We start from the raw sequence: 24,986 nt of genomic DNA on the forward strand, positions 1-24,986 counted from the left end.
AGGCGATGTGCTCTACACCCATTTGTACCAGTAATTTTTACTGTATTGGTTCACAGCAACAACCTTGACTCAAGAAGATTACTGCAAGAGGAGGGATTCGAACCCAGGACCTCTGAATACAAGGCGATGACTACCTGCTACCCTGTTTGTGTGGTGAAAATGAAAAAGCCCTGACCGTAGTCCGGAAGCATCACACTTGCGTTTGTACCGTCCAGTTTTACTGGATAGTGGGGAAGTTCTGAACACAGCTTTACTTGAATTTGATGCTGCGAAAGGTTAGTCGGCACAGTACGTAACATGAGCCATGTTAAAAGTACAAAACAGACATGGGCAAAGTTTTTTTTTTTTTTTTTTTTTTTTAAATACTGTTGCTTTATAAGATAACCAAAACAAAATCCTAAGCTTAAAAACTACACTGTCACAAAATACAGATTACCATACAAAATCTACAAAATGCAACAATTACAAACATTTTGTTCGACAGATAACAATTGTACAGTATAAATTTTTACAATACTGGTTTTTTTTTTCTCTTATATTTGGCACTTGACCACAACGCTATTGTGTTTAATACAGAAACTGGGGGGGGGGACTGACTGAAAAAAAAGCATACGGCTTGAAATTATCATTTGAAATAGTTGTCATCTTTCGTTTTCAAATGTTTCTTTGTTTAAATTTTCTCAATACAAAACAGCAGTTATTCCAAAAAAAAAAAAAAAAAAAAAAAAAAAAAGAGAAAAACATTCAGATTTGTCCGATCGACGCTATGGCAGTAGCCGAAACCATGGGACCCGGGCCTCGGAGCCTCAGCTACATTCAGACAAAACGATGCAACTTTTCTGTCCATTTCTAAAATTCTATAACCTCTCCCAGCCCCCTGGGGTCAGTGGGAGGAACCAAGGAGGAGTGAGAATCTGGGGGGAGATTTTAGTGGGTGGGAGAAGGGTGGTGGTGTGGTGTGGTGGGGGTGGCGAAGTTCCTCGGCCCCAAATCCCAGTTGGTTTCCGTGTTTGACTATCACCGATGTCCAACAAGCACAGAATGTCAGCAGCAGCCATGCTCGAGGCACACGTGTGAACAAAAGCGATGCACGCTCCGGCTAGCGACAGGCCTCTCCCTTCTTTGGAGGGGGGGGGTCGTCAGGTGATGCGCCATCTCTCTAAGTGGCTGACCGCTAGGAACTCTGGGATATGTAGTTCCTTGCCTTTGCCAGCAGGTGGTCTTGCTAGAGGCTCCGCCCCTGGCGGGTGGTGGCCACCGAGGTGTGCACTGGGGCAGCTCACACAGACGACACGAGCGTACACAACGGCACAAACACACAGGGCCCGCCACACACTGCAATAACTACAAGAAAAAAAAAAAAAAAGAAAAAGAAAAAAGTACACCAAGAACTTGCTTCACATGCACCACTTAAAACATTTAAAACCGGATGTACATGTTTTTTCTCCCTGCTTTACGCAGAAAGGTTCACCTGGACTAGATATAGAAAACAAGTCGGCATGCTCGACGAAATCCCACCGTAGCTCTCTGAACAGCGACGACAACCTCAGCGCGACTTGAGAAGAAACTAAGTTAAATTGAGCGCTTTCCAAAACTACACCATCTCCTAGCCCAAAACGTACACGCACTTCCCTCGGCGCTCCCCCCTGACACCGACTGACAAAATACCTTGTTTTGTGCTTTTACCTGGAGTAAAGTGGCACGAAAACACGCACGTCGTATTACTGCCGTCCTAAAAACGGCTGAAACTGGGCTGTACAATGACGATTCGGTAAGGATCGATGACAGATGTGTACAGCTGCTAACAGTACTGACTTCTACCGTATTCAAGTACAAGTACACACTGGAATCTTGTGGTTTTTGTGGCTGTTGCGTCATTGCAGAAGATGTTCCCCCAAGTTAAAAAGGGTGTATTAGAATAAAAAATGCACAGCAAAATACATGGTCCTTCGTTTCTAACAGTTCAATTATTTCTAAAAATCCTGGCAAGTGTATGAATGGAGAGTGGTGTGTAATCTCTACGGTGAGCCAACAGATGGGGGGAAAAGAACTGAAAGAAATGACAGTCAATCTTTCTGCAGGACACTTTACACATCTCTGCACCAAAATAAAACGCATCATGCAATAAAGCAGGAATCTGTGTGTGTGAGAGAGAGAGAGAGAGAGAGAGAGAGAGAGAGAGAGAGAGAGAGAGAGAGAGAGAGAGAAAAGCAGAAAGAGACAGCTTGTGGTGCCAGTTGTTACTGTGGGGCAGTAACAACTACAGTGCGGGAAACTCGGGGGTCTTTTGTGAGTGTGGTCTTGGGCTCCTGTTGTTATGACTGTGATCCCTGTTCGGTCTTCGCTGAGCTAGAGAGGATTTTCCAGGAAGCTCGCTCAACGTGCACTTGTACTCGGCGCTCGAGTGAATGTCCTTCTCCGTCAGTTGCTCCGCAGCGGAGGGGGAGTGGGGTGGGGTAGGGGAATGTGGGAATGAGGGAATGAGGGGTGGAGGGTCGTTGAGATTCCGGTAAACACCCAACGCATCATGTTGGGTCAGTCAACCAAAGCAAGCACTGGAGGAAAGGTGGGGGGGGGGGGGGGGGGGGGAAAGAGATGGAAAAAAAAAATGACTGGGTTAAACCAATTACGTTCACATTCTCTCTCTTATTAGCATTTTAATAACTGGACACAGTTGGCGCTAAATTAAGAGGTGGGGGAAATTTAGGTTTAGATGGAGGGTCAGAGTCCCTCTCCAGAAGCTGAGGCCAAACCACCGTGGGGCTGGAGGAGCGGCAGCAGCGGAGACGTCCCCATACATGCGGACGTGCTTCTTGGCTGCTCCCCGCCGTCCACCGTCACACATTCACCTGTCTTTAAGGGACACTTACACGTATTTGTTCAGCTGATGCTTTTTTTTCCTCTCCAAAGAGACTTACAATGTTAATTACTAACAATTATTTACCCCGTTATAGAGCTGGAGTTATTTTACTGGAGCAATTTAAGGTAAGTACCTTACTTAAAGGTAGTACAGTCGGAGGTGGGATTTGAACCTGCGACCTTTGGGCCCAAAGGCAGCAGCTGTAACCACTACCAACAATCTGCTCTATAAAGTGCCTTCATTGACTAACTGTACACAGCTGGGTGATTGTTTTTTTTACCGTATCGACTCACAGCAAGTACCTTGCTCAAGGATACTAAAGCAGGAGGTGGGATCCAAACTCAGGTCCCTTGAATACAAAGAGGCAGCTATGACCACTGAACCATCTGCTGTCCCATCTGTCCCTTTAATCTTCCATTGACTGAATCACCAAGTTCTGGAAAGGAGGCAAATTCCCCATCCTGTCCAACCCACGGGTTTCTGGTCGACTCTGCCGGTGGACAAAGAGTCCAAGCTGGAGCGCACCGGCTGGGTGGGTGTTCTGTGCCCACGCACGGCGGGAATCAAGGAGCTCCACTACACCTGCCCTTTCTTAATGGCAGGGAAAACACGCCCTTCCATACCATTTCACGCATTGCTCGGCGACAACTAAAGGTCACGTAGTGAAATCCCCTATCGAGAAATATGCTTTCAAGGCTTCTGTCGGAACGGAGAAAGGTTACGGAGAAGTGGGCATCTTCCCGAACCCAACTTCCAAAGGAAGTTCAAATCATAGTAGGGGATGGAGTCTGCTGGTGCTCACGCCCGACAGCTTCCCACCCCCTCACGGATTCTCAACAAGTTGGACCAGAAATCCACCAACGGCCGGAAAGTGGGTGTCCGCACCTAGAACTGGCCGGCACTGCTGGGGTCACACTGCAGCAGGCGCACGATGGAGGGGTCACTCTTCGCGCCTTTGATAAACTCCTCCAAGGACAGCTTGCCTGGGGGGGAGAAGAGGCCGTTAGAGAGCTGGAATCCTGATCAGAAGGCTGCTGGTTCAAGACTCACAAAAGGGGTGGGCATCGGTGCTGATGTAGCTATAATCAAGGTAAACATCCTAAAATACATCCCACTAAATAAACTGATACACCAGTCGTACTGTGCAGCTTTCAAGAGATCGTTTCCCCATCCATCCAATTTCAACAGCCGCTTGTCCTCAGCAGGGTCGTGGTGGTCCAGAGCCTATCCTGGAAGCACTGGGTGCAAGGGTGACGGGGCTACACGCTGGATGGGACGTCAGTACATTGCAGGGTAACCCCACACACACACACACACACACACACACACACACACACACACACACACACACACACACACAGCAATTTGGAGTCACTGGGTAACCTGAACCGCATGTCATTGGACTGCGGGAGGAATCCAAAGCCCCCGGAATAAACCCGTTGCCATTATCAATGGAGCGTAAAACCATACATATGCTCTTTATACAGTAGGTGGCATGGTGGAAATGGGACATTTTACTTCTCTGCCGCAAATGTCGCAACTACACATAGACACGCTGTGTTCCTCAGGGGTCTCATCTTAATATCACCTGTGTAGGAGGCAAGAAATATAAGGAGGCTGTAAAGTTAAAGTGGGTGGGGGGGGAGTGGATGTTTTGGTTTTAACTGCAACTGTCCTTAACCACTGGAAGGCAGCAGGACCACAGTCCAGGGTTCGATTGCCGACGGATTTGTGAGCACACAACCACCAGCAGAGGGCAGCCTTTCACATTTACCCTTAGATTGGACCCCACATCATGACAATCATTCGCCACACATAAACAAATCTCAAGCAGCTCTTACAAAGCAGACGAAATAGCCAGAGATGTCCACAAAGGGAAGGGGAAGAAATCCTAGGGGAACAAAACGAGGTAAAGTTCCCCGCCGCCACTAGCGTGCGACTCAAACTCCGGTCACGCCGCTTATTTAGGACCGCAGTCCGTTTAGCCACATCTGCAGGAACCTCACCGTCACGGTTGGTGTCCATTTGCCGGAAGATCTTCTCCGTCCGCTTCTCGGGGGTGGACTCGTCCTCGGGCATCTTCATCACGGAGGACACCATCTTGTAGATGGCCTGCAGGCGGGAGTCAGCGGTCAGGGGTCAGGCAGGGAGGGCGTGGATATCAAAGAGCCAGATGTAGAAAAAACACTTGCCGTATAAACGTGCCATACAAATGCGGAGCGGTCAATAATCGGCTCCGATCGGACCCGGCCGTGGGCAGACCGCGCCGAAGGAAGTCCTGGCTGGAACACCCATCCGAATGCTCGGACCGCGCAGATGACCGCGCAGCCACCGGCAGATGAAGCAACAGGTCGGTGGCGTTGCTCTCGTCTCCTGGTGACGAGGTTGACTTCTGCACCCCCCCAGGTCCCAGCCACCCCGAGCAGTTTTCCTCGCAGCTCCTGGTTAAACGCCGCGATGGCCCGAGTCTAACCCTCCGCGAACCCTTAATGAGGAAATAACGCCGCTCGATAATCAAATGCGACCGCGGGTGCGCCCGTTTACACCTTTGCCGTGTTTTGTTTGGCGGCTGGGATTTGGCACAGCGAATAAGCAGCGATCCATCTTTGACGGTCATCAGGAGGGGGTGGAGGGGTGGGGAATGAGGCACATTTCGCTCAAGCACGCACCCAAGCAGCTGCAACTGCTGCGCAACGGGGGCTTTAAATAGGTCTGCCCATCAGCAGTCGCCAGCGTGGGCCACCCTGGTGTTTGCATGGGGGGGGGGGGGGCCTTCTGCCCTAAACACGCAACTAACTGGACATGTAGCTTTCTTGCCTCTCGATGTTGCCCGTTACGATGGCGCCGGAAATTTCGCCAACGCCGTTCCGCGGGGGGGGTGAGGGCGTTCTGTGGGCGGCCCGCTCGGCCCTCGCAAAATCGCCGCACGCCCTCGCAAAGTGCGCACCGAAAGCAAGCGTCGGAATCGTGATGCCGTATGGTTGTTATGGAGATGTATGGTTGCTATGGCGATGTGCGTTTGCATGGCGTATGGCTGCAGACCCTTGAGAGAGTGCGAGAGAGAGAGAGAGAGAGAGAGAGAGAGAGAGAGAGAGAGAGAGAGACCGACCCCCTCCGGTTATTCTTAAAAGATCCAACAGTATTAACTGGCTATTCTTGGCCGAGCTGCACATGTAAACTTCTACTTGATGCAAATTTCTGTGTGAAATAATAGTAAAAAAAAAAAAAAAAAATGCAACATGGGTTTATTATTGAAACAAAAATCTATATATTACAGATAGTGCACACCTGTCTGAAACCCCCATGCGCTCTGCGACCTTTGCAGCTGTAACCGCGTGCGCTCTGCGAAGCCGCCCCGTGTCCGTGACGGGACCCGAACCCCAGTCCGATACCCCGCCTTAGCCCGGCGTGACCTTGGTAACACCTGTTGGAGCAGCGGAGGGACGACGGCGCCCACACACGGCGACAGCGGGGACCCGCGGAGCGCGCTTTCAAATGTATTATTCACGCTGCATTCTCTCATTCTCTCATTCCCTCGCTGCGGGTAAGCGTGTCAGTCACACACACTCCCACGCTGCCTCCCTCTCCGTGAGCTCGCACACACGCGCACCCCCCCCCCCACAAACACGCAGACAAACCCACATTCTTGTCCGGTTCAGTGTGGAGCATTTGCAGAATTTACATAAACTCAGCAGGCGCGTCCAGAACGCAGCTCTGTGATCCGAGAGCCGGTTCTCACTGCTCTCTCACTCACACAGACACACACACACACACACACACACACGGCTCCGTATTACAATCCGCCCTTTCCACACACCACGTTATAACACCCTTTTTCGAAGCGCTAGGAAATAAGTGGGGGTTTCTACGAACGTCTAGTAATTTCCTGCAAACTATGCCCTGCAAGGTCAACATATACTTTTGAATCACTGCTCTCCAATTACTCTAAGTGGATATTTAACTGAAACTTTCCACAACAAGTGACACTTTACACACCGTTACTACAGTTCAAGGCGGTGACGACCGCACGTGCGTTTCATCTCATCTTCAGTCACCTTTCGCTCATCGTATGGACCGTAATGGAAAGGACCTCTGCCCTGTGGCGATGGAGGAGCTGCGCACCCCCAGTACTGTGCGCTCACTCCGATCTGCGGCAGTACTGCGGTAGTACTGCGGTGCTTGCTGCGCGTTCACTACTGCCGTTAGCCCCCGCTTCCTGTTGCTGCGCCGGAGGTCACGACAAGGTGCGAGACGCCTCCACGCGAGGGGTGTCGGAGCAAAGCGGAGAGGCGAGTCACTTGGGAGGCGAGAGGAAACTGACAATGGGTGTTACCGGGTAGGGCGGGGCCGCGATCGCTTTCCTACTGGGGGACAAACGTGTCCATCACACACTTGTGCGCGGTCTGAACGGCGCATCGCTGGGATTTCCAGCTACTTTCATCATTTCACATCAGAACGATTCTACTGGGGCGGCACACTACCACACAAGGTAGCACCGCACTCCCGCAATTCCTGGACTGTTTGGGCATAGGTTCAAATCCACCTCCATCTCCAGAGAATTCGCATCTTCTTCCATTTTTACGTCGGCCTCCTTTGGATGCTCTGGTTTCCTCCCACAGTCCGAAGACACCTTTCAGGCAGATCGGAGACTCGTAATGTGTGAATATGTGAGCGTGGTCACCCCGAGACGTACTGACGTGCCATCCACTGCGCCCCCTATTTAACCTCATCTCCTATGTTTCATGGATCTGGATAGGTACCAGACCACCTTGACCCCGACTTGGACAAGGGGTTAACCGCAGCAAGCGATGTTAGTAGGCCTGCACAACGCAGCAAGAGAGCCATGTCATCATAACGTAATCCCACGTCAAACCACCTCCAACCTTAATCCAATTACCCTCATCCAAATACGGAAGCAGGACAGCAAGGCGAAAATGTGGCAAAGAAAAAAAGAAAAATCACTACACAGAATAGCCATTTAGGGAAAACTTGTGCTACAAGGGTGCTGAAGTCTGGCAGAAATATTTTTCCCTCTGTGTTCTCCAAATTACTATAGCATCAGAATATATTTGAGCCATAATGCATTTACAGCGTCTTACTCCGTTTCCACAGTGATTTACACGGCGGCATTCGGCCTCATCGCGCAGCGGGTTATTCGCACCGGCGATACCCGTGTGAGGACGTGTCGCCCGCGGAGGGACGCCGCAGAAACAAACGGGGCGGCGGTTCCGTCATCCTCCGGCGCATCCTGTAATTACCGCAGGAAAGCGCGTCGAAGGCGAGGCTCCTCATTCTTCTCTTTCAATTACTCCCCCAGCAAGCACAATTACAAGCTTTAGGAACGTTTACGCACGTGCCGTGGGAAAGCACATTAACCGACAGCGGGCACCTTAACCAACGCAGCGAGGCGGCATGTCGGGAGGAGTCGGGTGTAATCTGCAACATGGACAGGGGACGGCTGGGTAAGGGGCACCGCGGTTTAACCATGTGCATCTAAACGTGGGTTCCATTTATTTACATTTATTTCTTCAGCGGTCACTTTTCTCTAAAGGAACTTACACTCGGAGTAAATGGAAGTGCATCAAGCGCAGATGAAGAGTTACAGACGTTTACCGATTTAGCTGATGCTTTTTCCCCCCAAAGGCAAGTACCTTGCTCAAGCATACGACAGCTGGAGATCTGAACTTGTGACCTTTGGGTCCAAAGGCAGTAGCTCTAACTACTACGCTACCAGCTGCCCCTACCAAAGCACAGCCAGTTTGTCCAACACCTCTGCGTTTGCTGACACGCAAGACACGAGCACATATACTGTAGAATTGATAGGTCACGCAATCACGGACGTGACTCCGAAGGAAGCGATGCAAGTTTACGGGACCGTCAGAAGATCAGGAGACAAGTGGGTCTGAAAAAGATGCGTTTTGGGATGCTTCTTGAACGTGCAAGGGATTCGGCAGTTCCGAGGGAGAGAGGAAGCATGGATTTTTGATTTCTGACCTCTTACAAGAGGGCTTCCTGGGGTGCAGGGAGAGATCAGGTCCCGAAGGTGTCAGGGTGCACATCCCTTGACCATGTTGTAGGCCATAACCAGAGCCCTGAATCTGATACCAACAGCAACTGTCCATTACATTAATTGTTTTATTGGAAAATGTATTTATTAATGTATTTATTAACCGCACCGCTTAGCTGTTTCTCAACCGCAGATGATGCTCGGCTGCCGGCAACAGCCCCGCACCAGCCCTGCACCCAGGCAGATGCCTCAAAGAGTGAAGGTAGAGCATTTAATCCTCAGCCCAGCCAATCTAGGCCTGTTTTAATTACACCACAGGGAGTGCATGTTGAAGGCACCTGCCAGACAGGTGGCAACCTGTGATGCACGGGCTATTTATTTTCCTTAATAGCTTAATTTTTGTAGGAACTAGGTTAATAAAGCTAGTATAATATTATTTAAACATTACAGCGACCCGGCAAGACGTCTAGGCAGAAGACGTAGTGACAGAAGAGCCTCGCGTGACTGGAAATCCCAGAGCCGACACCAGCTGCTATGCCGCCGCATTTCATACGCCCCCTGCAGAGTTTATTTTAGCAATTTTTCATGCGAGTGCATCTCCTGTCGAAGATGAGAAGCCGGACCGCATCTTGACCTCGCCCAGCTCTCGCCCGGGAGGTAATTTGATCCAGATCGCGTTCTGATCTTTTCTTACAGCCACAGAATTTGCCAGGGTCGCAGGAGCCCGTTCCGCAGGGAGTTATTGTGCTCTTCAAAGAGGGCGTGGGGTGGGGCGTACAACCTTCTCCGGATCCCTGCAAAACTTCGGTAGGGACAGTTTGGTAGAGTAGTGGTCAGATGTGTTGTCTTTGGACCCAAAGATCAGATGTTCAAATCCCACCTCCAGCCGTAGTACCCTTGAACAAAGTACTTAAACAAACTGAGCGGTTTTTAGGGTATTTAAAAAGAAAAAACAACACCCAGCTGTATAAATGGCTAAATAACTGTGGGCGGTTTAGCACTACGGCACTTTGGAGGGAAGTGTCAACGGAATGAATACACTTGTTGAAAATACTCAGTGGGGGGAAAAACCATGTCACGTAAGTACACACACACACACACACACACACACACACACACACACACACACACTTACTTTCAGAACTGCTTGTCCCATAGGGGGTCGCGGGGAACCGGAGCCTAACCCGGCAACTCAGGGCGTAAGGCCGGAGGGGGAGGGGACACACCCAGGACGGGACGCCAGTCCATTGCAAGGCACCCCAAGCGGGACTCGAACCCCAGACCCACCGGAGAGCAGGACCCAGTCCAACCCACTGCGCCACCGCACCCCCCTGTCACGTAAGTATTGAGTTGCAAATAAGGTTAGGGAAGTTTCATGTAGTCTGATGTATAATTAACAAAGGCAAAAAATTTAAGGATTGAATCAACTATCAAATAGTGTACATATTTATAGTCTGTACACAATAGTTTTCACAACAGTGATAGAACACAAGTGTTCCTTAATGGCACTTAGTTGACTTAATACTGGAAGCATCTAGAATCACAGCAAATTCCTTGTCTGCATCAACACACTTGGCCAACAAAACTCATTCTGATTCTGAGATTTCACAACTTTTTGTGTAACCTGTTTTGTTCCATCTGTTTTTCCCGATATTTCTATTACTAAGAATTCATTTTTTTAATAATAATAATAAAAAAAAAAAAAAGTCAGTCATGGTGGTCAGAAGTAAGTTATTGCCAAAAAAGTCCTGCTGATGCTGGCGCTGGATGTGAGGCGGGGGGCCCTCCTCAGCCACGCCGCTCTACGAGAGCTGTTAAACCCCTCCTCGACAAGGACTGCTCTGCAGTGAAAGAAAGCAGAAGCGCAACTCCACAGAGATCCAGTAAAAATTCCACAAGTGCCTTGAAGAGGGAAGGGTGCAGGCCTGTGAGCAGAGCCACAGCGCAAAACTAATAACTGCAAAGTTTTACAAGGTCCTCCATCTTTCCCATGGCAGCACTGCATCTGTCCAAAGCTACATTCGCAGCTTATATTACTACCTAAAACCTACGCAAAATAGCACTTAGTATCTGGCCGCCTGCTTGTCCTGCCCGTTACGGGTCCAAAAATCAAAATCTCAGTCCTGGCTCCGATGTTGTGGAATGAGCTGCCAGTCTCCCTCAAAACTGCTGAATCCCTCCCAGCATTCAAGAATGGTCTCAGATCCACCTCTTTAACACCCACATTTTTTATAAAAATGTTTTATTTATAGAATGTCCCATTTGTGATTCCATTCAAGCTACTTTTTTTAATTTAAAATTGCTAACAAGCAAAAGCACGAGGATTACGATGGTGAAGAAATGAGAAAGCAAGAGCAAATTCAGACTTAAGGGTAAAATTAAGGATGGAGAATGGAAAAAATACTTCACTGTATTTATTATTCAATATTAGTCTTAACACAATGTGTGAAATTAGTGGGGGGGAAAAACAAACGCCCTTTTATACGATGTAACATTTAAGCATGTTATTCACTCACCGACTCTCACTTGCTCTGGTCAGGGTCACGGCGGTCAGGAGCCTATCCTGGAATTACTGGACCCCAGCCCATGGCAGGATAGCCTCGCACGCACACACTCACTAACCCATCGACACACTAAATAACCCAAGCTACATATCTACAAACTGTGGGAAGAAACCCATGCAGATGGAGGCAGAAGGTGCAAACTCCACGCAGACAGTCGGATTTGAACCGACGCCGGAACAGCAGAGGCGCTATGAGGCAGCAGTGCTACCCACTTCACCACCATGCCCCCCTCATGAACATTGTTCACGTATTTCAATGTGTTTTATAATACACTGCAAAGAGATTTGGGATGTATGACATTCTGTTCACGATAAAGAACGGAACCTCGCCGTAAGTTGAGAACCACCTGTGTATACAAGCGGGCTGGTGGCTTCGCTCAGACGCCAGAAGGAACTTGCAGAGGTAGCACCTTGCTAGACACGTCGGAGTCTAGGATCTGCAAAGACATCTTGGCTTCCGGTGGGCAAGAGGGAACTGGAGGCAGGCAGGCCTCCCCGCGGTGAGCTCCGATCATCAGGGCTGCGGTTCCTGTTAGGGTCCCTCTCAACCCCGCGGAGACCCCGATGCGGTCGGAACTCAACGGGCCCTATGGCGAGCAGCCGCCCGCTTCTAAATTTTCCCATGCGTGTGGAAGGAAGATTCCTGCTCGCAAGAAGGAGGCGGCGCAGAACTGGAGCATGCTCTGGTGGACAGAAATAGCCACTCGGAGCGAGTGGGCAGAGCGTGTGTTTACACAAGGAGCACTTTGGTATGGAGAGGGAGCCATGACCTCCGCGTTGTGAGACGTGCAAACGCCACCAATCGCTCGTGGCGCGCCGTGCCGCCGTTCTCGAGAGGCGGCCGTGTTCGCGAGCACCCTCCGGTCCTTGATTTTCTCAGTCATTTGGGGGGGGGAATAGACACTGACATTTTATCTGCAAGAATGCATCCTTCTCGCATTGCAGGCCGGTAAACAAACACTCCTTTGGGGCGGCTGTTGTGATATTTATGTTATGCATATTTCAGATTTGAAATGCCGGTGAGACCAGTTTGCACCAGTTTACCCAAGCAGACCTGTTCATGAATGTGACCTATAAAGAGCTGCAGCATCCTTTTGACACTCATATAAATGAAACCTGGCACTCGTACGAGGAAATGTGTTACGGGCAAGTCGATGGGACTGTTTATTTAAAAGGGACTTATTACATGTGGTTCACATTAATTTACCAACTTAAGAGTGAAATAAGGTGAATCTGTAAATTTTCACTGATACGCAGCATGTCACGTGTTAAACAAGTGTGGGTCTATTTCAAATTAAAGCAAGAATGGTCCGTCTGTGCATTGCAAGGATTCCTTACTGCGCTGTTAACTGTGGCTGCCTGGGGGGGGGTTGCTGTCAGCTAATGGACCTTTATAGTAAATATAAGAAAATGTTGACATGAGTAGAAGCAGTCTGCAAGTGCTAATAAATTTAATCATTTATGTCACACTTCTGATTTATTGTGACCATAGAGTTATGAAATACAATTCCGACAGATATTTTTGCCTGACCACAAACATGTAATCCAACCAATGATAAGGCAGCGCTGGAGTGCTGGAGTGCAGCACTTACAAAGTCATTTATTCTACCGTGACTCCGGTGTTATGTTAGATGCCGGGGTACAAGACCGAAAGCCCTTTGCTTCTTGATTTGACCCCCATGTGCTGGGAAAAACTCCCTCTGGCCTTCAGAGCTGCTGAATCTCTGTGAGCATTCAAAAAAGGATCTGAAAGCCAATCTGTTTCACTTCTCCCGATAGCTATGCAACCGAGTTCAACCTCATCTGCTATGATGATCTATAACGTTATTTTCCCATCCGACTCCCACTCTTATAAGCAGCTACTTGAGCGATGTGTTCCAGGAAAAGAGTGTTATCAAACAAACAAGCGGTGCCTGGATAATCAAGTGTCTGTTGTTGATAATTATTCTCTACTCCGAGTTTTACATCCCTTTAGAGATGAACGTCGGCCACATGAAAAAGGGTAAATGCAACGCGTTGATATCTTTTCCTGTAGAACCTGTTGGACTCTGGTTCTCGAGGACCAAGTTAGGCACCGCTACCTCATTAAAAGACTACGCCACGGGTAATATCGCTGAAGATACCACGCGGCTGCCAGATCGCCTTTCCCAGCCCCATCATACCTGCACGATCTCCAGCATCTCAGCCTTGCTGATATAGCCGTTGCCATCCAGGTCGTACATGCTGAAGGCCCACTTCAACTTCTGCTCCAGTTTACCGCGCGAAGTGACGCTCAGCGCGATGATGAACTCCCGGAAATCTATCGTCCCGTCACCGTTGGCGTCGAAGGTGCGGAACACGTGCTCGGCGAATTTGGAGGCGTCGCCGTAGGGGAAGAAGTTACCGTAGATCTTCTTGAACTCCTCCATGGAGAGGTGGCCGCTGGGGCAGTCTCGCAGGAAGCCCTTGTACCACTCCTGGATTTCGTGCTCGGTGAAGTCCGTGCTTTCCAGCAGGTCCTGCATCACCTCTGGGCGGAGCTTGCTGTTCTGCTTGCCCATGTTGATCGGATAATCTGCAGACGGTTGGGGAAAAAGGCGGAAGAGTTGAGCCGCTCCGCATTTCGTAGTTCTGTGCCGTGCTTTCGAACAGCTCTCAACGACAACACGTCGTACGGGGAAACAAAGCAAACACGGAACTAAACGCGACAAAATCGTAGAATATTGGAGCAGCTCTGAAGAGAGCTCATCAACAGAACCATGAGCAGACCCCACCCGGTCTGACACTGTTGATGGAGTAACTCAAGTACACCATTGAGCTACCTGTACATTGTTCACGGTCTCAAAATAGTTTCTCAGTCAAGTGGAAGCAATGTAACATTCTAACAAGTGACAGTGTAAACAAGTTACAAGCAGAAAGTTGCAAGTTCAAGTCCTCTGAAGTACCGAGTTTGCAACCTCCTGGTTCGAAGCGGACAAGTAGAAGTCTGATCTGTACCAAGAACGCAGCCGGTAGGGTAGCAGTCAGAGCTGTCGCCTTGTGATCGTTTTAAATCGTGGCCCTCGCTTCAGCACCCCCGATCAAGATACTTACCTTGAATGGATATAGGAAAAATTACCCAGCTGCATAAATGACGAGTATACACACCCAACAGTGTAACCTGTCTTGGACATCACCCTTTTTCTGGGGTATACTACAGTACTTGACGTGGCTAATCATTCCCTACAAAAGTGGCTTTCTAACATTTAGCAGGAAAGAAAAGCATAAATAGAATGTGAACGTGAATCTTCTACTGAGCTGCTTGCACACGACATTCCATTCACAATACAGACACCCCTCTACTTGCGTAAATCCGGATTTACGTAAAAAATTCCCAGCATACCCATTATTAACAGATAGCGCGTACGCAAAACATCCAAAATACGCCGAGCACAAGTCGGCGTAGCCAGACAAGGCAGGAAGCTGCATCACCTCTCATTGGTGCAGTGCTTTTTTTTGCATATTTTTTACCCCTTTCATTCTTCAAAAGGCCTGGTGGTAACGTGCACTTGAAGGGAAACGAGAACAGTCTCGCAAGCGTACAGCGATCGATTTGGAGATGAAATTGAAAATAATAAGGAAGTACGAAGGTGGACGAAGATTACCATGTTTAGCCGTATCGACCGTGCGAAGGAGCACGTGAAAGGAACGTGTTGAATGGTGAGGGAGTAGGGGGAATGTGACATACGCGACTTCTGACTTACGCAAGGGGTTGAAGAACTATTCTAGGTCTATCTGCGCGAGTCAATGGCTGTCTCTACTAGAAATTTTTACCTCCGTCAGTCTCTCCCGGTCATACAGGGTTTAAGAGCCTAATTTCATCACTTCAGAAATACACCTCCATCCTCTAGGACTCCGGAGAGCCCGCTTAGATCGGCCTCTACGTGCCACTCGGTGCGGCTCCGAACGGGAAGCGACACGAAGGCCCCCTCTCCGCAAGGTCGCGTCCTCCAACGCTAATGAGGCGAGCGTTCGAATCGAGGGCCCTGCCCGCTGCGGCGAAGCAGCTGCTGAGATCGGCATCGGCGCCGTCGTTGAACGCAGCGCGTGCCAGCGCTGGAGTCCCCGTGCGCCGTTACACGTCATCCTCGGAATAAGAGCCGACAGCGGAACGACTTGAACGCAAACGATATGAACCGTAATCCAACTCACACCCCATAGAGAAACTCCCATGCTTTGGTTTGTATACAGATGATCTTTATACCCTTGGCCTTTGCAGGACCGCAGCAGGAAGTCAGTCTGCCCCCAACGTCCCAGCGTATGGTGTGCCAGAGACTTGTGAGTAACACCACGGCCATGTGAAAAATAACAGAGGACTCATTGTACGGGATCTGCAACGCGAAGGTCTCACAGGGGTCACCAAACCAACCCCCCGGAGCTGGAGAATGGAGCAGCGGGCAACGAAAACCAGAAGACCATCATGTGAGTGAGTTTTCCATACATATTAACAAAATATCTAATTTCTGTTAACATTTACTTGTTTGAAGGACTCCCTTAGCAAATCCACTGCAATTTCACACTCCCTGGGGATAATAAGTGTTTTTGACCACACAATGTGAATGACAAATCTACACATGTATTTTCGGGGAAGGAGCTTACAGCAACCCCACGACCTGATACTGATTGGTATGTGAGTAGGAGGGCCTACATGTGACGGAGTGGAACAGCCCTGGGCTCTGACCAGATCATCATGTGAACATTTACATTTATTCACTTAGACGCTTTTCTCCAAAGCGACTTCCAATGGATACCATGTAGTGTTATGAGCACACGCTTTATTCACCGCGGTGACTTACACTGCTAGATACACTACTTACACTGGGTCATTCATCCATACATCAGTGGAACACAAACACTCTCTCTGTCACTCACACACTCTGGGTGAACCTGAACAGCATGTCTTTGGAGTGTGGGAGGAAACCAGAGCACCCGAAGGAAACCCACGCAGACACAGGGAGAACATGCGAACTCCACACAGACTGAGCAGGGACCGAACCCATGTTCTCTCGCACCACCCAGGTGCTGAGACAGCAGAGCTACTCGCTGTGCCACCGTGCCATCTACAAGTACTCACTTCCTCCTCCACAGCAACTTAGGATGTTAAGGTACCTACAGCGACCATTCAGACAACTGGGTTATTTTACTGGAGCAATTAAGGGTAAGTACCTTGCTCAAGTGTACTACAGCAGCATGTGAGATTTGAACCGACAACCTTCGGATCAAAAGGCAACAGGTCCCACCGCTACACTATCGAAAGAACTGACTGAATCCGTAACGGTGACAGCATCAGCTATTGCTAGTTACAGTCTGTATGCGGTTTGCTAAATATTCGCTACATCTATTAACTCAGCTCGGGTGTTTCTCCAAAGCAACTTGCAATGTTGAGTCGCGCACAAGTCAGAAATCCTCTTGGTAGGTCCCTTGGTAGCTCGGTGCAGTCCTGGCCCTGTCTGGGGAAGGATTCTCAGCGCGACCCAAAAAGAAGAGCGCGTGGATCTCCGACTCCGACGTGGTACGATAAGTAAAATGAGGAGGGGTCTCTTTACTCACCGGCACCCTAAATCGGGATAGTTGTTACTGATGGATGAATATATGGCTCATTTAGAGCAAATTCATATCAGTCTGAAGTAATGGCGACAGCAGAGACGCAAGCAACAGACACTGTGAGAGTAAAGTGCACAGCAAAGCATCACCTCTGTTGCATGAAGGGGAATCTGGTGCTGGATACTTATGGACGTGTAAGAAAAGGTAACAGCATTTCCATTACTGGGATTATTGTTACCAGCTTCCACAGGAAGACACGCAGTATGTACAGCAAGCCAGCTTGTGAAACAGCAACCAAAAAGACCCAGGTGATGTTATTTACGAAAGTGCGTCCTTCTCCGCGAGCGAGAGACAGGGGGGCTTTTGTCTGCACGGCACCTTATCTGAACTCATTACCAACCCCCACTTTCAAGAAGAGGGCCACTTCATCCTCTTATCTGGACCAGTACGACAGTGTTTGCCTTGTTATTGGGTTGCCATGGAAACGCCATTTATCGATTAAGTCTTTAAAACATGCACCACAAAAAAAAAAAAAAAAAAAAAAAAAAAGCCGCCATACATGGCGAGAGGATGACAACCATACATTATGAACACCTGCATGTTCGTAGAGTGTGCCTGCGTGTGGCGCAGACTGTTGCGTGTGTGTTTGTGGTTGGGGGTTGATACCAAACGGATGGCAACAGGCACCGACTGATGAGTGTGTGCGGGCCAGTTCTCGCACCTCTGACACGGACGGCCCGCTGCTAAGGCTCCCGGGCGTTGTTCCCTAGGGCAGATATTCAGCCCGCTCGGATCGCAACGGAATAAACCCCCACAATTCCCCGGTCCGATTATCCTGGCGTTGGGGCGGCGTTACTCCCTCAGCGAAGAGCGGTCTCTCAGCTGCGAGGCTACAGCAAGATTCCAGCAGAGGATTCTGGGAGAAAAATTCCACAGGTTATGCCATGTCAGGGGGGCAGGACAGCGCTACCCAAAAACAACACGAGGACATAATTACATGCCAATGCTGTTGAAACCCATTTTTCACGCATTTAAAACAGATGAATGCCCTAATTTGGTGAAAAAACTGCAAGGAGACTTTCTGGCACAGGTCGGCCCACTTGCCGACCGCTTCTCGGCGATCGCAAAAACACCACAGTAAAACTGGCCGACCCTACAAATTACGCGGCAAGCGACGCAGCGAGATGCAGCACGGAGAGGCAGAAAGCATGGCGTCGACAAAGGCTACGAGCTCCCCAGCCCTTACAGAGGAAGGAGGGTGCGCCGGCCTCTGTGCGAGACATCTGTACCTTTTGTGCGAGGCAGTTGGTTTAGTCACCAGAACAATGGAGGGTGAGAACAATGTCAATGGGCTGAATGGGTCTGTTTCCATAGAAGCTGCCCCTGAAATGCCCTACCCCCAAGTAGAAGCTCACGACTGGGCGGGGGGGGGTTGGACAGGCAGGTGGGTGGGTGCAACGGGGGGGAGAGGTCAGACCCTCTCCTGTCACATTTATCTAGGTCCCTTCGACAAGCCCAAACTCCGCACTGCATCTCCAGCCCCCTAAACTTGCGGTGCGCTTTAATATCCAAGAGGGATGCTGCTAAATTGCAACTCCCAAGAGAAGTGCGCTAACCATATGGGAGAGTGTATAAAGTCTGGAGTATTATTACAGTCTGCTAAGAAAAAGATGAGTGGCTGCCTTCTTGGGGCTACTGGGTTGGTTACGCGCTAGCTCGGCATCGTGGTACGGACAACCGCCGCAGTCGCTCTCAGACAATTACCGCTATATCCCATAACAAAGAACAATACTTGGCTTGAAACCACCGCTCATTTTAATTGAATGTATCATATAATAGCTGCATTGATAGACAGTTTCCCTTTCCATATGTCTGCCTGTGACCGCAGAACAAGGTAATTTACCTAGATTGCCCGGAATGAAAGTCATGGAGGCCGGGAACCGATCCATGAACCGTAAGTTACCATTCGCCGTCCTGACACAGCGTTTCAAAGCCCATCCACCGCAAGAACGCTGACAAAATTTCCCGGAGAGGGGCCCGTTAGAAACCGGCTGACGTGAATAAGGCATTATTTGGATTTTCTTGAAAAGACATCTGAGGTTTTTTCCAGATTTAGCTGGAGGGCTGCCCTGACCTTTCGCGATAAAAATAATTTGCACCGAAAAGCAATCTGCCGCCGTCACCAGAGACGCACACAAAAAGTGACATGTTCGCCACCAAAAAAATTTTAATTGTGCAATGCTATGTGAATAAACACGCTTTGACTGGGATCACCAAACAGAACACATTCTAGCAGGTTGTCAAGGCAACAAACGTTTGTTTCATCCTTCGCAAAACATAACGAAAAGGGCAATAAGTGTTTTCGCAGTACTTCATCTGAAAACTTTTATTAAACATCCTTCACTACGCCTCTGTGTCAAACGCCTCCAACAGGCAGCTGTGGGGCTTATGTGCCATCCATTCCCTCTTTAAAGAAGCCAATTAAACTCACCAAAAAGAGCATTCAATCCATCTCACCTTAACAAGGTAAACGCATACCGGCTTTAACTGGTAATTAACTGGTTCAGGCTGCTGAGTGTAGAGTTACGTAAACCAAAGCGACGAGTTAGGTACACCGATATAGTCCACCTGGACTTGTCGCCAGGGGGTTGCTGGTTCAAGGCCCACTACTGTCAAAATATCATTCGGAAAAGGACTTGCTCCGAATAGTTCGGGTAAATCGCCCAGCTGTATAAATGAGACAATTATGTTGCTTTGTATAAAAAGTAGAAGATAAGCAATACATGTGTGCAGAAGAAACACACACACAATGTCTGAAACTGCTTGTGCCATACAGGGTTGTGATGAACGAGAGCCTAACCCAGCAACACAGGGCGCAAGGCCGGAGGGGGAGGGGACACACCCAGGACGGGACGCCAGTCCATCGCAAGGCACCCCAAGCGGGACTCGAACCCCAGACCCCCCAGAGAGCAGGCTCCGGCCAAACCCGCCGTGCCCCCCTGCGTGCAGAAGAGAGGCTCTGAAAATACGCAGAAGGTTTACAGCTGTGCTGCTACGTCTCCTTTATCGTCAGGTGTAACCGCGCACCTCGTTACGTGCCGTGTTGAGTTGCTGCTGCTCCGTTTGAATTTCCCTTGGATTAATGAAGTACCAGCCCATGTAGGAAGGAACAAAGTGGAGGAAGCAGATAGTGAGGTGAACGGTGAATAATTAAACTATATGCCGATGAACTGAAACAAGCCGTCTCACCTAGAGAGAGCACACGTACCGCGAGGAAGGCAACCGTACGGGAAAGCGTACGTTCCGCCTGCCCTGGCGGCCGACAGCGGGTGAGCCGTGCTCTCCACCCTTTTATCAAACGGTGACAAGACGCTGTCCCTGTCCGAAAAGTAAAGGTAAAAAAAACACAGTAAAATGCCTCCTCTTCTCAAGAAACCCATTAAAATGCTCCCGTGAAACACCAGGGACAAACAGGCTCAACGGCCACCCCCGGGGCAGCTTTGGTAATTGGGCTCCTGAAAGAACATCTCCAAACGCAGCATGCAGGGGCTACCAGGGAGCACCCCACGGGGGCGATAGAAGCAAAGACTAATTAATTAAGGAGCTTCTAATTAGAAGGCAATTCGTTAGTGGCCAAAGAAAGCAGGGCCCCCTAAATGAGCTAGAGCTGCTATCAGAGGGCAGTACACAAGAGGACAGAAACCCTTCCCGAGGCCTGCCTCCAAACACCTTTATATATCGGAACCGACCCGACGGCAACAGCAGATGAGGTCAACTGAGAATCCTAAAAGTACTAGGGATAAAGAGAAGACTGGTAGCTAAAGCGGATTAGCTTCATTGTTAGCCGGATGCTGAGCTTCGCGAAGGTCAACAGTAAGCCGATCAACCAATCACGGCCGTGCACCAGCTGGGGGGGGGGGGTAACCTGCATGAGCATATTCACCCCACTTCCTGCCCTTATCACCCCACTTTGACATGCTGATGGTGTTACCTCACCTGTTAGCAAAACATGTGCACAAACAAAACCCCGCCAAGCTCAATGTTGACCTCATAACCCAGCAGTGTAAGATTTTGGTCTATTTCAAGTATGAAACATCACAGGTGACCAAGGACCAAACCTGGAAAAGAATACAAATCCCAACAAGACTCCCTTGCCACCCGATTTAACCCTGCAGAAAGATGCTATTTACTTAGATATCGATACGGTTCTGACAGAAACGGCAGTAAAATTAAAGGGAAATATATATTTTCTCCTTTCGGTTTTATCAGTACAAACACAGCCCCAAAAAATGAGACCGAAGTCAGAACGAACGAGCTGTCGCTTTGACTGAGGGCTCCTCGGACGCACGCGTCACCCTAAAGCTCGGAGCCAAGCGGATGACCAGGAAGCTGGGTGTCGGGACATTATCTCATCGGCCCAGTATGCTCTTATCACACTTAATCGTTCAGCTTATAAAGAATGGAGATTGAGAAGTTCAACAAAGGCTCTCTAAACCCATTTTTCCCCCTGCTCAAGGCTTTGCGCTGGAAACAGTTAACGCGCAACGAGGATATTCTCTGCTGCGGATGATGGGACACAATGGGGGACCCAGCTGAGATAAGTGTCCTTCAGGCCAGGCGGCAGCGACGCCTCTCTAGGCCGACCGCATTCGCCTTACTTCTCGGCACTCGACGGCATTCCTCCGAGCCGACCTTCTTTCGAGCTAAAAGCATCGGGACGCACGAACTTGGATGTTCGAGTAAAAGAGCTAAACCCTTTCACCACATTTTGAGCAGGAGCAGGGCCAACACAACGTAGTGACGCTCTCCGAAGAGCGCCCAAGGAAGGGCGACCTGGCCGTCGTTCTGCTGTCATTAAGCCGTGCAAGTGACCAGGTAGGGGAGGAGCTGGGAATTTTGGGTCCGCCGAAAGAACACTACTCTGTCCCCCCCCCGCTTTTAAAAAATTACTACTGGAATTTTTATTGCACCACTACAGGTGAGGTCCCCTAGAATCATCACCACCAGTCACCCCCGCCCCCTCGCAGCATCAACCCAGGGTCAAGAACAGAGAGTCTCAAATTTCCATAGTCGAACAGGTGGACAACAGATTAAGGTCAAATATTAAATTCAACAGAAAGCAACATCATCACAGTAAAGGAAAAGTGTGATGTCACAAACCGCATCATTTTCACCAGTAAGAATACAAATTTGTCAAAATAAAGCCAAACAGCCCCTAAATCTTGTTATTTTGGTAGACTTCTTTATGGTGGAGCCTTTCTGTGGGGACACCTCCTTTCACGCAACACCTCGGTCACCTGTAATTACAACGTACAAGGAAATTTCAAAACTAGAAATGTTATTTTTATTTCTTTGTTCCGAAATTGGATCGATGCAAAAGTTGATGCGGCGTGTGACGTGTAAAACGTACCCGTTTTGTGGAGAGAACCAACCACAAAAAAGAAAAAAGGTACGTAGAGCCGGAAACTTCACGTGTGGATGAACAAAATGCACCGTAGACGATCACATTTCGGAGCAACATGTCACAAGAGGACAGTTGTGTTCAATATTCGGTATGCAGCCACCGAGCCAGTTTCCATGGTGATGGTCATTCTATGGGCTGTTCCCAGCCACCCACCCACCCACCACCAATTTTCTACACAATTTAGTAATTTCCAAATCTGCGTGGGACTCGACTGTGCGCCGAGTCCTCTGCGCCCGGTTCGGGAACGTCTTAAAAGGAAGAGCGTTCGGCGCCCCTCCGCCGAGCCGACCGTTTCCCTCCTTGCCGCGGTTCACGCGGCACGTTGCAGGAGAGCCATCGGTGGACCGGCGAGGCGGCGGCGGGTCCTTCGTTGCAGTAAAATCTCACCTGTAAGAAGACTGTAGGAAGCGGTTATGTAACGGCTCAGCAATTGCGTTGCGCTGCTGCAGAACTACGGGGCCCAGGCGGTGTACGACAGGACGAGAGCGTCACCAAACTCTAGGGAGCGTTAACTACAGAAGCAGCTTCCAACTGTAATTCATGCACATTGGATCCTGAAGGGAAGGGGCAGTTAAGGAGGCTTAGGAGTTACGAGGTGCGACCCCTGCCCCGCACCCGTAAATAAGGTGGTGGCTGACAGGTTCTTGGAAGGGGGGTGGGGGGGTGGCATTGACACCGTTTATAGCCTGGTACTGAATTTCAAGATTTCGTATCTCTCTCTCTCTGCTTTTCACTTTGCTGGGTCACATGTTTAAGTTCCTGTTTTGGTAATTCTAGACAGTTACTGGGGTTACATTCTTCTTTTACTGTTCGGCGGTGAAATTATGCCTGCTTCCATTTAAAACTACTAAGGAGACTGTTTATGCAATTAGAAGTAGGAAGATTTTAATATGGTAAAACACTCGATTATATGTAATATCAGTTTGCTCAATGATGCATTTAAAACTTGAGTGAGAGACAGAGTGTTCCACTGATGTACGGATGAGTGACCCATTCTAAGTCGCGTATCTAGCAGTGTAAGTCTTCTGGTGCTCTGGTTTCCTCCCACACACCAAAGACATGCTGTTCAGGTTCCCCCATAGTTTGTGAGTGACAGACAGACAGAGAGAGAGAGAGAGAGAGAGAGAGAGAGAGAGAGAGAGAGAGAGAGAGAGAGAGAGAGAGAGAGAGAGTGTTGCACTGATGTATGGATGAGTGACCCAGTGCAAGTAGTGTATCTAGCAGTGTAAGTCACCGCGGTGAATAAGGTGTGTGGGCTCATAACACTACATAGAGTTGACTGGGAGGTGCTTTAGAGAAAAGCACCTGCTAAATAAATAGATGTAAAACTTAAGACCTGCGTTACCTTCTTTTAGCTTCAGTAAGAAGTAATATTTTGTCGTTATACTTCCTGTAAATGACCCAAGGGATAAGTCTTAATCTATTACAAAAAAATGCATTTAAACTGTATGATGATAACATACAAAATCTGCACACCTTGCTGGATGGCAGACTTCTCAGACAATGGTACTTGACCACACTTTCGAAATACCGCTGTTTTATTGACTTTGGATTATATATATATATATATATTATATGGATGTCTTCATAACACATTGCAGTTTTGTTGTATTGCAGCTGTTTTCATAATAAAAATAAAAAAAAAACAAATAAATAAATAACGGCCACTTTTACTGCCAGGGGCAACAAGTCTGTCAAAAACACAGTGCAATGATACCCACACACAGGTTGCAGTGTTTCGAGGATAGAAAGCCATGCAAACTGTCCTGTTGTTTGGAGAAGTTTCTTGCCCCCTCATCGCTCACCAGAGCGCCTACGGTCAGCTGGGCGCCTACATGGTTGCGGGTGGAAACAGACAAATAAATAGCACTTCTGTGCAGCGTGTGTTCCTGCACCTGAAGACGTCTGCAGGCTGTACAGTAAAAAGAAGTGGGCGACAGCCTAAAAATCAGAGGGACGTGCCTGCGTTTCCTCCTCCCGAGCTGACAAGGCCATTATGTGTTCCGGTGGGTGGGTGTTACGTAAGCATTTGGTAACTGGAAACAACCAAATCTGGAGGAATAAGTTACTTGTACATTAATATGCACTATAGCTTTTCTGCTGGCTCTGAATTTTGTGCATCTATATTCATCAACAACCGCAGACGGTTCTGAGCCTATCCTGGAGGAATAGGGTGTGCTGCAGAGTACGTCCTGAACGGGACAACAGTCCATCACAGGCCCCACACACACTATGCAATTTAGAGTTATCAGCTCATCCAAAACACATGCCTTTGGACTCTGGGAGGAAACCAGAGCACCTGGAGGAAACCCACATGAACACTGAAGGAACATGTGAAATGCACACTAATATACAGAGCGCACACATAGAAAAATATCAAAAATTGAAAGTTGATCGCTAATGCATGTCGAGTCTTAATTTTCCAATTCTTATTCATCAAGCTTGAGTTCTTCAAAAACAGCATCCGCATGAATGCCCAAAGAAGCCATCATTAGCCATTCAGAACAGGCCTTTGCTCCACAAATGAAGC

The 24,986-nt window shown here is 48.9% G+C and overlaps 1 protein-coding gene across 3 annotated transcripts in view; it reads right to left on the reverse strand.

Moving 5' to 3' along the window:
• Positions 1-628: 628 nt before the first annotated feature.
• The window catches only part of ncalda (neurocalcin delta a), a 57,047-nt gene continuing 32,689 nt past the window's right edge, over positions 629-24,986 (reverse strand). For all 3 annotated transcript variants that reach the window (XM_018763064.2, XM_029260014.1, XM_018763065.2), the window contains 4 exons: positions 13,593-13,984; positions 4,867-4,972; positions 3,746-3,843; positions 629-2,555 (listed from right to left, as the gene is read on the reverse strand). In XM_018763064.2, the coding sequence (XP_018618580.1) occupies positions 3,746-3,843; positions 4,867-4,972; positions 13,593-13,970 (582 nt within the window). In that variant the 5' untranslated portion in view covers positions 13,971-13,984 and the 3' untranslated portion in view covers positions 629-2,555. The remainder of the gene's footprint in view (positions 2,556-3,745; positions 3,844-4,866; positions 4,973-13,592; positions 13,985-24,986) is intronic.

This window comes from Scleropages formosus, chromosome 18 (genome assembly GCF_900964775.1).
Source record: "Scleropages formosus chromosome 18, fSclFor1.1, whole genome shotgun sequence".
NCBI classification, from domain to species: domain Eukaryota; kingdom Metazoa; phylum Chordata; class Actinopteri; order Osteoglossiformes; family Osteoglossidae; genus Scleropages; species Scleropages formosus.